The sequence below is a fragment of the Manis javanica genome, chromosome 4 (genome assembly GCF_040802235.1).
Source record: "Manis javanica isolate MJ-LG chromosome 4, MJ_LKY, whole genome shotgun sequence".
NCBI classification, from domain to species: domain Eukaryota; kingdom Metazoa; phylum Chordata; class Mammalia; order Pholidota; family Manidae; genus Manis; species Manis javanica.
This window is the reverse complement of record NC_133159.1, coordinates 101,612,397-101,628,221: the sequence shown is the minus strand read 5'-3', so window position 1 is coordinate 101,628,221 and position 15,825 is coordinate 101,612,397. Positions and strand designations below refer to the sequence as shown.

At 41.9% G+C, this 15,825-nt stretch overlaps 1 protein-coding gene across 4 annotated transcripts in view; it reads right to left on the bottom strand.

The window, feature by feature from the left end:
* The window catches only part of TTF2 (transcription termination factor 2), a 35,106-nt gene extending 20,728 nt beyond the window's left edge, over window positions 1-14,378 (bottom strand). The window contains exons 1-8 of one of the 4 annotated variants that reach the window (XM_073234466.1): window positions 13,875-14,378; window positions 13,694-13,796; window positions 11,701-11,787; window positions 4,399-4,465; window positions 2,630-3,610; window positions 2,204-2,318; window positions 1,666-1,848; window positions 29-156 (exon numbers count right to left, since the gene is read on the bottom strand). In XM_073234466.1, the coding sequence (XP_073090567.1) occupies window positions 29-156; window positions 1,666-1,848; window positions 2,204-2,318; window positions 2,630-3,610; window positions 4,399-4,465; window positions 11,701-11,787; window positions 13,694-13,796; window positions 13,875-13,902 (1,692 nt within the window). In that variant the 5' untranslated portion in view covers window positions 13,903-14,378. The remainder of the gene's footprint in view (window positions 1-28; window positions 157-1,665; window positions 1,849-2,203; window positions 2,319-2,629; window positions 3,611-4,398; window positions 4,466-11,700; window positions 11,788-13,693; window positions 13,797-13,874) is intronic. The other 3 variants (XM_017668227.3, XM_017668237.3, XM_017668248.3) reach the window with 3 other exon arrangements.
* Window positions 14,379-15,825: the final 1,447 nt, after the last annotated feature.

Genomic DNA, 15,825 nt, shown 5'->3' with positions numbered 1-15,825 from the left:
TCTGTACAATGCGTCTTCCTCGGCTCACCTTCAGCCCAGCTGGGTCCTCTGCCACAGCAGTGTCACCAGGACGTGACTCAAGTGATCGATGCAACTCATCAATAGCTTCGCTTATGATTTTCCACACTGCAGGAGGGCCACGTTGGTTTGTACAGCCTGCATACAAAGAGGCGTTACCACCTAAAGGTGTCACCAGTATTATGTCCTGGCTATTGCTGCAAAAACACAATTCATTATTTGCCAGATAATCAATCTATATAGACCATGCTTTTCTGCCTCCAGATTCTCCTCACTTCACAGGCTTGTCTATCTGTATTCTGTTTTTGGTTTTTTTGGTCACATAATTATTATAATAAAGGACTAATAGAAAGTATAATGAAAAACTAAGCTAACCCATAATATTTTTGACAGTTTATTTTTCCTCAGCATTGAAGAGGTGGCAAGGGAAAAGTAATGCCATCATTATTTTAGGAAGATTAAGATCTCTAGGGGTGGACACAAAGAAGAAAAGCCAGCGACAGGAAAGGTCAAGGCAGCAGAGGAAGGCCGCTGAAGTGGAGGCAGCCGGGAGAGGCAGCCAGACGCACCCACACCAGGCCGCCCGCTCTGCGGCAGGGACACTCCGTGCTGCTGCCCCACTCATTCTACACAGGCAACTGCTCTGTAGGCACTGTAACTGCTGGTAATTTGAAGGACTAAGTATCCTAATTAAGGTGTTTCTAGACAAATGAAAATTATTCAAATGTCAACATGTTTTTAAAGGAAAAGCGATCTTAATGGAATTGTTTCCAAAACACATTACGTACTTTCTTAATAACCTAACTTAATTTTCCTCTAGGTAACTAAGTCACCATTATGATTACTGAATGCTGCTGTTACACAGCAACGTCCTCAAAACAGTCCTGAGCAGCCGTGACTATTATGCAACTTTAACAAGCACATTTTCTCTGGCCCCTTTTAAACTGACTTTAGTTTCATTTGGCACTGAGTCTTTCTTACCCCCAGTTAACTACTCTCTTCATCTCTCTCCCATACCCTTTTCTGTTTTCTCTCCTTTTCCCTTTTTATATCTCCAGCAGTTCCCAATTGGGAGAACGCTGGCTTTAGCTTTTCTAGCCACTGACAGACAACCCTAGCTCCTGTCTCCGGATCAGTGAACCAACCGAATGCATTACCAACTTGAGGCTCTACTGGCAGCTGCTTCTGAATTCCATGTTTTCTGGAAAGTTCAGGAGGGAAACACTCATTTAAACAGGGTGTTACTACTCTCTGCGGGCCTATTGGTCACGAGCTCTACTCATGTTGCTCCTCTGCTCTGCACTCACACACACACACACACACAGAAGGACACAGACGTACCTTCTGGTCTTCCTACCTCAGCATGACCTGAGTTTGAGTTTTCAGTCACAAATGTACTGATGACTCCCATATGCCAACCACTGGGCTGACTGACCAGGATCCCTGAACTGGACAGACACACTCTGTCATCACAGAGGTCCAAACAGCACTGCGCAGAGCTCAGCCAAGCACCACAACCTTCAGGATACAGAAAACTTACAAACCAGAAATGGCTTCTCCCCTCACACGGGCATAAAGACACCTACTAGGCAGCATTTAACTCATAGGCGTAGCAATTCACACTAGGACCAGGCCCCTGGATCTCACCTCTGTAGCACTGACTGGGTGCTCCTGCAGCTACCTGGCAGGCAGCCTGTCTTCCCACAGAAGCCGGAGGCTGGAGATCCTGTCTCTGCAGGGGCTTGGGAGGCACCAAGTCGGGAAAGTCTGTGGTAGTTTGGGTGGAGTTACTCAGCTGTGGTACTCGAGTGGTACTCTTCTCATTAGTGCCTGCTCAAAGGACAAGGGAAGAACAGATTAAAGTTCAGAAAAGTGAAAGAATTCTATGTGTAAGGAGAGGTCAAGAGAGGGCAGGATCACCACTTTTCCAATGAGCTGGGGAGAAGTCACTGGAAAGAGTAGCATGTAAACAGTTTCTTAAACAATCGGAAAGAGAGTTGAGTCCACAGGAAATAGGAGAAGGTTTTTATAAATCACAAGTATAATTTAAAAGAAAAGCTCGGCAGCAGATATATATAATAAAACAGAAAAGTAAATGAATCAACAACTTCTTTACTGAATGGCTTCTTGAGTGTCTGGTGTGAAGTTCATGCACACCACACGTCCTGGTGTGTGACTGCTTTACCATGCTCTGGAGGTAGGGCGAGAGCACCAAGGGCTTCCTCCAACTCCTCGATCTGCTTAAGCAACCTCTGCCCCTGGTCTGGAAGAGCCTGGATGTTCACTGATGCCAGTGTGCTCTGAAAAACAGATCCTGTAAGATGCATCTCTCCTCTCAAGTTATCAGAAAGATAGTTTCAGATTAAAAGAGCCTAAAATGCTCAAACTCCGAAATTGTGGTAATTTAACATATGTGTGAAACCAACTATGCTTTTTTAAACACCAGCTGACTTGTCAATCCTGAAACTATAAACAAAGGAAAAGGCAGAAATGACACATCCACCTAGAGAATCTTCCTCACATTAACTATGCAGTTGGTTTGCAGAATCCCGTACCTGCATGCAGCAAGCAATGCTCTGACCTTAAAAACAAAACACAAGTCAGGAGTTACCTTCTTCTGTTTCAGTTGTGTTGCGAGGGACACATGCTGGGCTGCTGGGTCTGGAGGTTCCTCTTTCTTGGAAACACCTGAAGCAGGAGATATTTTTCTTTGCACACTCTGACTAGGCACTTTCATGGTCTCCTTCTGTGAGTTCAGACTCAAGTCCAAGAACAAGGGAGGCTTAGAGGAAACAAAGCCAGCAACGTCATCCCTGCCCTGACTACCGCTTGTGTCGGCCTCCTGCCTCCATCCCAGGGTATGTCCTGCGGCCAGCACTGCTGGCTGGGCGGCTGGGCCTTTTGGAGCAGGCACGTCCCGAGGCACCGGCTGCACCTGGACGTGCTCCTGGAGCTGCCCCCTCTGAATGGTCTGTGTGTCTGGGCCACCGTCTGCCTTCGGTTCTCTAGCCTCCTGGCTCTGGGGGTGCTTTCTGCTGAGGCGTTCCCCTTTCTGGGGCTTGTGTATGGAGATCTGACTGAGAACGACGGGAGGCAAAGGCCTGATGTCCTTTTGTCTCAGAGGTTCTGGCTCGTTTTTAACACAGTGAGTCTCAGCCTGTGATTTCTCCTGAGAAGCCACAGACGGTTTGCTCAGCTCCTTACCATGGCACTCCTCGGATTCAGTCTCAACAAGGTCTCTTTCGTGCATGCCATCATTCCCCTCTGTGTCCCTCTGGGACTCTGGCTTCTCCCCTTGTTGCAGCTCTGGACCTGCACATGGCTGTTTCTGCACAACCAGGCCAGAGGAGGGCTCCTTCTCCATCCAGCACTTAGAGTCAGGCTTCTGTTCCTTCTTTTGATCCTTTTCACTTTGCTTCCTGTCAGCCTTCTTTTCCCCATCTTCACCTTTAAGGAACTGTTTCCAGAGAGAAGGTTCTTGATTCTTGTCAAGGACCTTGAATGGGTTTCTCTGCTGATTGGAAGAAAAATGAAATGGCTCACAGGCATGCTGAGACTTTTTGGTTACAGAATTTTCTTTGGAATTAGGATCCTAAAACACAAAGAAAATAATCTTAATATAAAATAGTAATACAATCTTCCTATCTAAAATGCCTTTTTTTCCACAGGAAATGGAAAGAGAGAAAAAGCGGTACGATATTGCTGACCATTCTTAACAGTAACCTTCACTGCTTGGTTCTTCCATCCACACTCACTGCTTTTCCAGGTCTCAGAGAAAAGCAGTGACCAAATCCAAGTGTTCTGCACTAGCAGCAGCCACTGTGTGTAAAACTGTGCTCTCAAGATGAACTCTTCCCCAGACCTCAACAATGTCCTATGCTGCTTTGATTTTGGCCTTAGGAATGTTTCACTGTGGGGATCTGGAATCACCAGTTCAAGCTATACCCCTAACCAAAATAAGTCTTCTCCCCTCCCTGGGTTTAGCTCTTCATGGACTGAATACCTGGAGGTCTTTCCTAATTCTCACATTCTAGGAGCTTGTGAGTTATACCAGTATCTAAGAGATATCTGTCTGTAAAATGATGCTAAGGTAGCCAAGTAAATCCAAAATTTCCCCTGAATAGGAGAATACTGGTATATTTAAGACCTCAAAAAATATTTAAGTGAAATAGGAAGCAAATAATTGTATCTTAAATATAACCAAATAGTCCTTTGAATCAAAATTTCCAACAGGGTCTACCTTGCTTAAAGAAAAAAATCTCTCAGAGACAGTGTAATGGAGACCAAACAGTTTATCCTGGACATGGAGGTCTCTTCAGGTGATGCCACAGATTGAACTGTCTTCACATAGCAAGTTCAAAACACGTGGATAATTCCTACCTGCCATGGGATATTTCCGCACCATTGCTTCCCCTCTGCCTTACTTCTGACACACCGGAAGAACAATCTAGTGACGCATAAAACACAAATAACCAAGGCTGTGAAAATGCATTAAAATAAGAGAGAAATTTGTTTTCAATTCAAGAAAACATCATGCAACTATTTGATACCGGTTTTGAAAGGTCCTTTGACTGATTACTCTTAAAAATTCTTTACTGAACAGGATATTTGTAAGTCTGAGAAGTGAAAGAACAGACATATCATGGCAACCAGAAGATATGGCCACGTTTAGTCATTTAACTCTGTAAAGAATGACTAAAATGGAAATGCTGATCAGCAATGGCTGTTGAAATTAGAAAAAGGGGGAAAACCAGACATTACACTGTCAGCGATGGGAAGCCACAATACTACCTAAGACAGGAAAAAAACAAAACGTAGCCAAAAGCCAAACCAAAACAAACTTACCTGAATCTGTTCAAGGCCCTAGAACCAATTACCAATTTACAGGAAATACAAACAACAGAATACATAAAACTGGACCAGGGATACAATCTATAAAACCTTGACAATGGGAAATGCTGTATGACAAACAATGTGATTCCTTCAACAAACGAATTACAATGGAGAGAAAAAGATGGAGAGGAGACTTAAAGAGACCTAAAAGGCATATCATTTAATTGCTATTTGGGACCTTACTTGGATCTTGAGTTAAATGAACAAAAGCTATTATTTCAATAGCCAAGAAATGGGAGCAACCTAAGTGTCCATCAGCAGATGAATGGATAAAGAAGAGGTAGTACATATACACAATGGAATATTATTCGGCCATAAGAAGAAAACAAATCCTACCATTTGCAACAACATGGATGGAGCTAGAGGGTATTATGCTCAGTGAAATTAGCCAGGCAGAGAAAGACAAGTACCAAATGATTTCACTCATCTGTGGAGTATAAGAACAAAGGAAAAACTGAAGGAACAAAACAGCAGCAGAATCACAGAACCCAAGAATGTACTAACAGTTACCAAAGCAAAAGGGACTGGGGACGATGGGTGGGAAGGGAAGGAGAAGAAGGGGGAAGAAGAAAGGGGGCCTTATAATTAGCATGTATAATGTAGCAGGGAGGGCATGGGGAGGGCTGTGCAACACAGAGAAGACAAGTAGTGATTTTACAGCATCTTACTATGCTGATGGACAGTGACTAATGGGGTATTGTGGGGGGGACTTGGTGAAGGGGAGAGTCTAGTAAACATAATGTTCCTCATGTAATGGTAGATTAATGATACCAAAATAAAAAAAATTAAAATAAATAAAAATAAAAGCCATTAGAAAATAAACTATGACATTTATGAATCTATTGGAAATTTATACTCCAACTGGTAAAAAAAAAAAAAAGAGTCCCTTTCTTTTAGAACTATATCTGAGATATTTACAGATGTTACCTGGGATCTATGCCAAAATATGGCAGGAGATGGGGGCTTAAATGGGTAGGTATGTATGGAACAAGATTAACTGAGCTGGCAATTGTTGAAGCTCATGTGCTGCCTTGTTCTATCCTGTCTACTTTTGTATTTATTTGCAATTTTCCATTTTTAAAAAAGACTGAATACAAATTTAAATCCCAGTGCAAGATTGTCCCTGTACACACAAACACAGCTACACTCCAGCTATGCAGAAATAGCTACACTTCCCCACTTCCAAATTAAACCATGCTCTCTAGAGCCTACTGAATATTGCATGCATACTTCCCTCCATTCAGAGGATATCCTCTCTATGCCTATGTGCCCACCACCTCCATCACCAGCTGTCCAAGTCCTACAGGTCCCTCACTTTCCAGTTTAAGTCATACCTCCTCTGCAAGGTTCTTCCCTATTCCCTTCCCTGTTCATCCATCATGTTTCTGTATTTTTGTTGCATTTGGTTGTATTACACTTGCATCTGCCTGTCTGCCTGTCTTCTCAGCAACCTTAACGCAGTAACCATATTATGATCTCTTTACTCCCAATTATGTACATAATCATAGAGTGTCACTGAATTAAACAGAACCAAGTGATCTTCTCCTACTCAAAATGACTACTCAAAAACATTTAATCATTTAAAAAAGAGCTTTCAAAATAATATTTCATTTAATTGTTTAAACAAGTAATATAATCAAAAAGTATAAAATGGCCCCCCACCATGGCCTATCCACCAAGTTCACATCCCTCCCAAGTAACCATTCCAATTAGCTTTCTATTTACCTTTCCAGAGATTTTTTAATATATATACAGATCAATATATATTCTTTATTTCTTCCTTTCCTACACAAATGGGTAGCAGAGTATCATATAACTAAATACTTTATTTTATTTAGCAATATGTCTTGGAGATTTTTCTGTCAAAAACATATGCATAAAACTGAAGGAACAAACAGCAGCAGACTCACGGACTCCAACAAGGGATTAGCCATTACCAAAGGGGAGGGGAGGGGGAGGTTGGGTGGGGAGGGAGGGAGAAGGGGATTGAACCCTCAGGAATATGGGTCACTTCCTTATATGCTCCAGCACTGGAAAAACATATAGCTGGACTTCTACCTCACTATTCTCTGTTAAAATTCAAGATGGAACAAAAATGTAAATGTAAAAACTGTAACTGTAAATGTAGAAAAAAACACACATGTTTTTATAATTCTAAATTGAAGAAGCCTTTTGTAAGCATGACATAATGCTCTGCAACCAAGAGATAAAGGACCTAGTAATTTTGACTACATATATGTTTTCCACTTCCATATGGTAAAAATAATATTACTGAAGTTATAAGACAAAAGGCAAGCTGGGAAAAGTAATTGCTACACATAACAAAGGGCTATTATCCTCTACCAGCATGGATTACTTCTACCACACAGCACACTGCATGACACTCTGTATAACGTCCTGGCTTTACTGAGTAGGGTTCTTCATGGGCTGGTGGGACCTGAGGTCCCTCTGCATGGGTCTGGCTCATACCCAAATGCCTCTCTTATCATCAGCCCAGATAATCATCACTGGGCCACATAATCTGCACAACAATTTTACCCAGTGACATACCATGCAAAGCATTTTCTAGACATGCAAAAATTCGTGTTATTAAAAATGAAAAATTTTAAATATCTCACAATAACTGAAGAACTAAAACTTGTTTTACCCAGTTACAGTTAAAACAGTATTGCCAATAGCTTCAACCCCATATCCTTGAGAATAAAAGCTGAAACACAGGAGAGGAGAGGACAGGGGATGGGGTGGGAACATGAACTCAGGAGCTCAATGACAATGTCCAACATTTGTAAACCAAGGGGTCCCATGTCATTCATGCCAAGGCAAGAGTTCTCCACTCTGGGTCTCCTGAGCGACTATCATAGTTCTCTTTACTGCCCGGAAACAGAGGGCCACATCTGAAGCGTCGGTCAAATGCTGGTGCCATCTGGTGTTAAAGTTTGAGAACCACGAGAACAAATGCAGGTACACCCCAAGGTACAAAAACGGGCATCTTCACCTTGCCCTGGTTTACACCTCCCCTCCATTATTCTGCTGCATCTGTGTCCTAGCGAGGATAAGCTTTAAAAACAGCAATATTAAATCAAGGATACACAGGACTTTGAGTTCTTGAAAAGAAAAGCCAGTTGCTGGAAGAAAAGGCTGTATTCCCTGAGGTCATTCTCAGAGTACAGGGGTTCTGGTTAAAGGCCCTTACTGTCTGAGAAAGTCACCATCCACACAGGCTTGTCTATTTCCGCTAAATCTCCAGCCTGTACCACCTACAGGGATATTTGGTTGGTTTGTTTTAATTTATTGTGTGTTTTAGAACTGCATTTTAATGTCCTAAAACAACCATCTTTTTAAAGTTTCAGTAAATACCTCCTGGTAAAAGGGTTCTAGATTTGGGCTAAAAGAAATATATTCAGCATACTTTATTTTTCTATTTTAAAATAATGACCACTTCTCAGCCTCATCTACCTAGTACAAAGAACGTCAATGATAAATTCTATCTTCAGCCTAGACCTTTCTTCAGAGCTGCACTCACTTTTCTTGCTGGTTTCACACATACATAAGACATGATGAGTCCAAAGCAATGTGTTAGCCACACATCCCAGCCCTCTACTCATGCTACCTTTCCTTCCTTGTCTTGCTTAATGGTGTACTTATCACCCACAAACCCCACTTAGTGACCACTTACGGAGCACTGACAATGAGCTAAGTGCATTGCACACATGACCTCAGTGGATGCTCACACGCCAGGGCAGCTGGGGTCACCGTGACCGCTGCTCCCAATGAGAAACCGGAGGAAGGGAAGAACATGCTTAAATGCCCTACCAGGAAACATGTCTTGCCAATTCTCTTTCAGCAAATCTTCTGCAGTCTAAGCGCACCCAACTCTACTGCCATTGCCTCAATCCAAGCACACGTTTCACTCAGAGGAAGTGGGTGTGTCTGGAATAAGATCTCCGTTTTAATCTCAGCAGGGCCCCACTGCATAACCATGGAACCTCAGATTCCTTTTCTTACCTCTCTAGTTTCCTCACCTATCTGTAAAACAGGGATACTGAAACTTATCACAGAAGATTCCATGATAATGAATATGCCACGTAGTAGGCAGTCAGTAGTCGCTGTATTTCGGTGGCCTCCTTGCCTCCCCTGTCTTCACTTTCTAATCTATCCTCAATAGTTTGGACCAAAAATTTCTTAGTGGTTTGCTTTAATCTAGAACAGTGTTTCTGTACAGTAGAGGGCCCCCAGTAGTATGTAAATGGCTTTAGGTGTCAGGAGGACATCCTGACTTCATGCATTAGGTTTATTAGCCCCACTGTACTAGCAGAAAACAAGTGAAAAGTGAAATTTTTAAAAATCGATTTCAATAGCATCAAAAAACATAAACACTGAGGACTAAATCTAACTAAAAGAGTACAGTACTCTATAATGAAAGCTATTCAACAATACTAAAAGAAATTTTAGAAGTAAATAAATCCACCCTATTCACAGATGGGAAGAGGAATATTAATGCCAGTTTTCCCCAAAGTGATCTATATGGATTCAATGTAATCCTAACAGGGTTTCCAGAGGAAATTTAAAGCTTAATTCTATGTATGCAAAGGAATTAAGAATAGTCAAAACAAAGAAGAAGGCTGGAAGACCCACACTACCTTATGTGTGTTACGACAGGAAAACAGAACAGAAAAAGACCCACACATGGTTGTCAACTGACTTTTTATAAAGGCACCAAACTTCTGTGGAGAAAGCAAAGTCTTCAAAACATGGTGCTGAAACAACTTGGCAACACTCATTCAACATATGGACAAGTGAAAAATAATGGAAATAAGGAAAAATATGGGGAAAAAATAAACTATTACTATCTCTTAAGATACTCAAAATTCATTTGAGATGGATCACAGACTGAACAAAAACACCATTAAAAAGAAAACCCATAAACCTTCTAGAAGAAACCATCAGAGTACTTTGTGATCTTCAGGTAGGTAAAGCTTTCTCAGAGGACGAAAAACACACCCATAAGAAAATGATAAAATGGATTTTATACAAATTTTAAATTCCTGCTTTTCAAAAGAGTTTAGAAAAATGAAAACCAAAGAACTGGGAGAAAACATTCACAATACATATTTCTGTCAACTTTATATGTATAGAGAATACATAAATTATTTAATTAAAAGACCAGTAACAATTTTTAAGATGGGCAAAAATACCAAGAAGCTACACTTTATGATTTCATTTATGTAACATTTTTGAAATGGCAAAATTTGAGTAATAGAGATGAGATTCATAGCTGCCACAGGTGAGGAGGGAGCAGAGGGAGGAAGGCAGGTGTAGCTATGAAGGGGCAACAGGAGCAATCCTGTCGTGACGGAACTGTTCAGTGTCTCGTGTGGTGGACAAAATCACAAAACTACATGGTAAGTAAAACTGTGCAGGACTAAATGTACACACACACACACACACACACACATACATCACTACCAGGAAAACCACCTTTATAAGGAAGATCAGTGGATGGTACCAATATCGGTTTCCTTGTTGTTGTATTATACTAAAATTTGCAAACTGTTTCCAGCAGGTGAAGTCTACAGGGGATCCCTTTGCACTACTTACAACTGCCTATGAATCTACAATTATCTCAAAAAAATTTCTATTAAAAAAAAGGGTAAAAGATAAAAAGACACCCCCCAAAGAAGATATACAGATGACAAATAAGCACAAGAAATAAACCATGGTAGTCAGAAGATGGAATTCAACTCTGTAATAATAATGGATACATACAACCACATGGATGAATTTCACAGATATTATTACATAAAAGGAGCCAGACACAAATGAATACATGCAGTATGAATCAAAACAGTGGTTCCCTATGGTGGGTAGGGGGATTAAATAGAAGGGGGTCCATTCAGTGGGGTAATAGAAATAGTCTGTACTTGATGGTGTCTTGGTTATAAGGATGAGTATATACATTATTCAAGACTCAACTAGTTGGAACACTTAAGATACGTGCACCTTATTGCATGTGTAACTCAGTTAAGAAAAACAGAAGTACAGGCCATAATCAGTTGTGTAAAAATTGTGAAGATGGTACTTGATTGCCTATATTTTTTGGGGAAAAAAATCAACCTAGAAAATTTAACTTCTGAATTGTACAGAGTATCATATAAAGACCGTCACATCTGGCCCCTGCCCTCCTGGCCAGCACTGTAAGTCTCCACTCAAACAAACGCTAAACTGTTACTGAATCAAATGTTTGTACTTCCCTATTCCTTCATGCCTCTGTACCCTAACACATGGTACTTATCTGTTAAATATGACTGCTTTCTTGCTCCTGGTGAATTCTTATCTTTCAATACTCATGACAAATATCTGCCATCTAAACATGGATTTCCCCATTCTTCCTGAGTTCTCATAAAAAGGAAGGGAAGCGAACATTGACTACTTAACATACATTAGACAATTTTGCACATTACCTTGTTCTGTTACTGGAATGAGAAAGTTGACAAGTTAGCATAAGTTAATGACAGTTGGTCACCTGATGTTATTATTGGCTACTTGAGAGCTAGAGAGGGAGGAAGGTGAAGCAGTTCATCCTGAAATTAGCCAGAGGCCAGGCTTCTCAGATTAACCACAGTGAGGGAGTGACAGCTAGGAAGACAGTCGATACATACAGAAATACTGTGTTTTATAATAATGGTTTTTAAAGAATATTCAATCCTAGGAAAACACACCTAGCTGTAATTATTCCAGGCAAAGAGAAAAAAAAGCATATACACTCTGGTGTTCCTTTTAGACACTTACCTATTTTCTTTCTTGCCCTGTGGTAGGAACAAACCCTGAAGCTCTACCACAAAGTCTTCATGCAATAAACAATGAGAAACAGGAATGCTAGAGAAAAAACAATGGAAATTTAGTTTTAGGAAGCAAAAAGTAGAAGTCAATATCCTAAAATTAAATCCAGACTAAGAGTTTTAAAATTCAGGAGTTCAGGTATGACCTCCACTAGGTTTGTAAATCCCACACATCTTAATGTCTGCACGCATTCCTCTGGGCCAAGGGTCCACAGTTTTCACCTCTTCCCACCCCCTCAAATAAAGCATGACAAGATATTTTTCTTTTTCCCAATGCCTCATAAGTTTAAAGCTAAACTGTGCTGTGACATCCACGTTGTCATTACCCCCAGGAATGACTATGGCTGTTTATGAATTTTCTCTAGGTTTTCCCATCATCCTTTTTCCTTTAATAGTGTTTGCTGTCACTGAGTATTGTTCACATGCGTACTCTTGCAATACACTCGACGACTGACTTCATGCTTGGCATTAAGTTTTTAACTCCTTTCTCCCAACTTATTATATGAGAGGTAATATCATTTGAGGTAAATAGGTATGAGTGAAGATCTGAATTACTCTCATGGCCTGTGCCATTTTTTCATTCTTTTGCTTATATACTTCCGTTACCACACATAGTCCAAATAGGTCAAGTTTACCAAATAACTTTCTTCCAGCCAAATATTGTAGCAGCTTGTACAGTAGCACATTTATTTGTATAAATGGTACACTGTTATTTTTCTTTTAACATGAAATTGATTCTTTTCCTACCATTAATGCTTATTACTACAAGACTGAACATACCTTCAGTAGAACCTAGTAAGTTCAGCATGGAAATTAGAAATAAATAGTAAACTCTGACATAACTATGTTGTTGATAGCTTATTTTTGGTTGGTCCCTTCTATCTTAAGATTCGACACTGCTTTACTAATCATTTTGTATTTAATTAAACTGGATCCCAGTAATTTTTTTTCAAATATAAAGATGACTTATTAGCTAAGAAAGTATTTTCTCTAAAAACTTACTTTCTAAATCTGAAACAGGATACAAAGTCCTTCACTTAGGTGTCAAAGTATAACAAAGATACAAATCATTTAAAACATGTAAGAGAAACAGAAAATCTTTATTTTCTAGTATTTATATCCATTATGTGCCTTAGATGATACAGAGAAGTTATTTTACTCTTCAAATTTCAGTACAGAGCAGGAAAAAAGGATTAATGATCTTATAATTTAAAAACTGACATAGACTGGACACAAGGTACTGTGAAGACATTTAACACTTTATATTAACTCTTCTCATTTTAGGAAGATGCTTAGTATTTTTGGACCTCAGCTTTCAATTTTGCTAAACTAGGGTGCTCAATCAGGCAGACAGATACCTTCTTTTCTTTCAGCGTTAATCCCTAAAGTGACTTGTTTCTTTATCAATCTCGCCATTTAAATGCAGAGAATCCTGTTTTAAAAGGGGGCTGATAATGTGACCACCAGAGTATTTTAACCTCAAACATTTAAAAACCAGTTTGACCTAAAACTAGTGCAAAACAGGGACCATTTTTTTTTACTCTGCCGGTATGCCCTTGCTTAACAGAGTGTCGGGTGGGATGTCCTGGGGGTTGGGTGGGGCTGGTAATGTCAGAGCGGAAGGGAGTGAACTCTTCACAAGCGAATCGAAACCCAGAGCTGGGAAGGACCAGAAGGTTCCAGACGCAGCCGACCCCCCATTTTAGAAGCAGGGGAAACGGCGGCGCAGAGATGCTAAGTAACCAGGCTCCGGCCACACAGCCTGCAGGAGCAGAGCGTGTCCTGGACTCGCCACGCCGTGCGAGGACTGCCAGCCTCCCACAGGGCCTGGCTCCGCAGCCCGGGGGCCCGCCTCCCCTAGTCCCCGCGGCCGCGGCGGGAGCAGGCGACGCGCCCCGGGGCCCCGCGCGGTCGCCTGGCGTCGCGCCCAGCTCCAGACCTACTCGGAAGCCCGCGCGAAGCTGCAGGTGACCGCTGGGCACACGTAAAAGCTCTTTCCTTTATTCGGGCCGTCGCGGACGCCGGTCTTCAGAAAGCACAAGGTTCCTGAGGAGAGACGGTCCGCAACGATTACACCACGTTAGACTGACAGGCCCGGGGTACCCCAGGACCCCGACTCCTTACCGTGCTCCGGGCACTTAACTACCTCCATGCCGCTCCCTCTACCCCCGGCCGCGAAGCCCCGCCCCAACGCCGGCTTCCGCCTTTCGGCCGCCCCGCTGGCTCGGGAAACTAGCCTCAGCCACCTCCTGCGGCCTCAACCCACAATTCACCGCCCCGGCCCGAGCCCCTCCCCTGGGCGGAGAGCCGGTCCTTAGCCCCGCCCCGCAGCGGGGCGCTGGGCGTGGCTGCAGCTGGAGCGGAGGTTTGGAAGTCCGCGCGGTGGAGAAGCAAAAGGCGGAACTGATGAGATCTGGGCGACCTAGTTCATTGCTCTCTCCAATGCAGAAAGCTGCAGAAAGCTTCTCTCCAAAGGAGACCCTCTTCTCCCGGAGGCCGAGAGCGCCTCGAGCTCTGCACTCACCTCCGAACCCGGCCTGCAGGTCGTGGGCGCTCTGCCGCTGTGCTCGGGCAGTTGGGGGGGAGGCCTGGAGAAGCAGCACCTCAGGAGGAGCCCCTGAATTTGCAGTGCTGGAGCGGCGAGAGCGGGGACGAGGGGGAGTTCGGGTGAGGGCTGGTGGGGGTGTCCTTCAAAGCTGCTCAGTGAACTGAAAAGTCTGTCTTAGAGCAGGCATACAACAGTCCTTTAGATGGGCGAAGCGCTTTAGACTTCACAAAATGCTCATACAAACATGTCTCAACGCCTGGTGAGCTGGGCAGCATTTTATGAGGGACCCCAGACTCACAGAAGTTTGAGTGGCCCCCTCGGGTCACATAATTAGTGAGTAGCGATGTACCGACAGGTGCGCAGCTGTCTCCTGAGTGACTGAATGTTCTCTTAAGCACTCTTGGTGTAGAAGCCCTGAGTTACAAGTGTCAAAGTTAAAAGAGAGAAATGAATTACCTTTGGTGAAAGGGGATTTACTTTGTGCATTTTATATTGTCAAAATTTTTCTCCTTGTACACTTCTGTAATACAAAAAATCGAAGATGAAATTAAAGGGGACTGTATTTGAAATCATAATTAGATCTATTAACAAAAAGGGAGAACTAGATAATCAGAGACTTATTGCAGGAGAGATGGCTTCATATAGCTTTTGAGGACCATATGCCAGACATATGGTGTGGGGTGTGCAACTGTACTTACAGGGACAATAGGACAAAATCTGTGATGTCTAGGGAATCTGGGCTTTATGAGAAATGTAAAGGTCAAGGGGGTTCTGGAGAAGGGCTATCATTTATTAACTAAGTATCATTTATTAATTAAATAAGTTCTTAAATAGCTTTTTGTGTGCCCAGTATAAACTAGGTGCCTGAGAAATTTATCATTCATTTATTCACATATACTCATACAAAGTTTAAAACAACTATCCGAACCATGAGGGAGCTTACTCAATATTTGGAAGAGACTGAACTAGCAAATACCGAACACTTAAAATAGTATTTTAACAATATAAAATAGTATTTAAATGGCAAGATGAGTGGAGTTAGAAAACTCTGTAGGGCCAGATAAAGCTACGTCTGGAACCAAAGTGGAGTTAGTTTCTACATAACTGCTTCTCTGAGACACCTATAGATTAACTGAAAGGTAAGACAGGAGAAAAAAAAAGAAAGAAAAAGCAAATAAAGAGGCATTTTCATTATTCTCACATTTAATAGCTGCTGTAATGGGAAAAGCAGACCATGACGAGGGGCATGGTAATTTAATTATTTCTTGACTATAGCTTTTTGAAACAAATAAGACAAAATCAGGGCCTCTAAAATATCTCATTAGGGAAGAAGCTCTTCCTCTGCAAGTAACCACACCAGTATCTCAGGTCCAACCCCAGGAGAGTATGTGTGCACAGCCACATTACTGAAAGTAATTTTCTGCTAGATGAAAACGTTTAAGCTCTGGACAGTTTATCTCACCTAATCATATTTACAAGATTGAAAAAAAAGAGTAAGTTTGTCATTGGGCAAAGGGTGGCCATAAT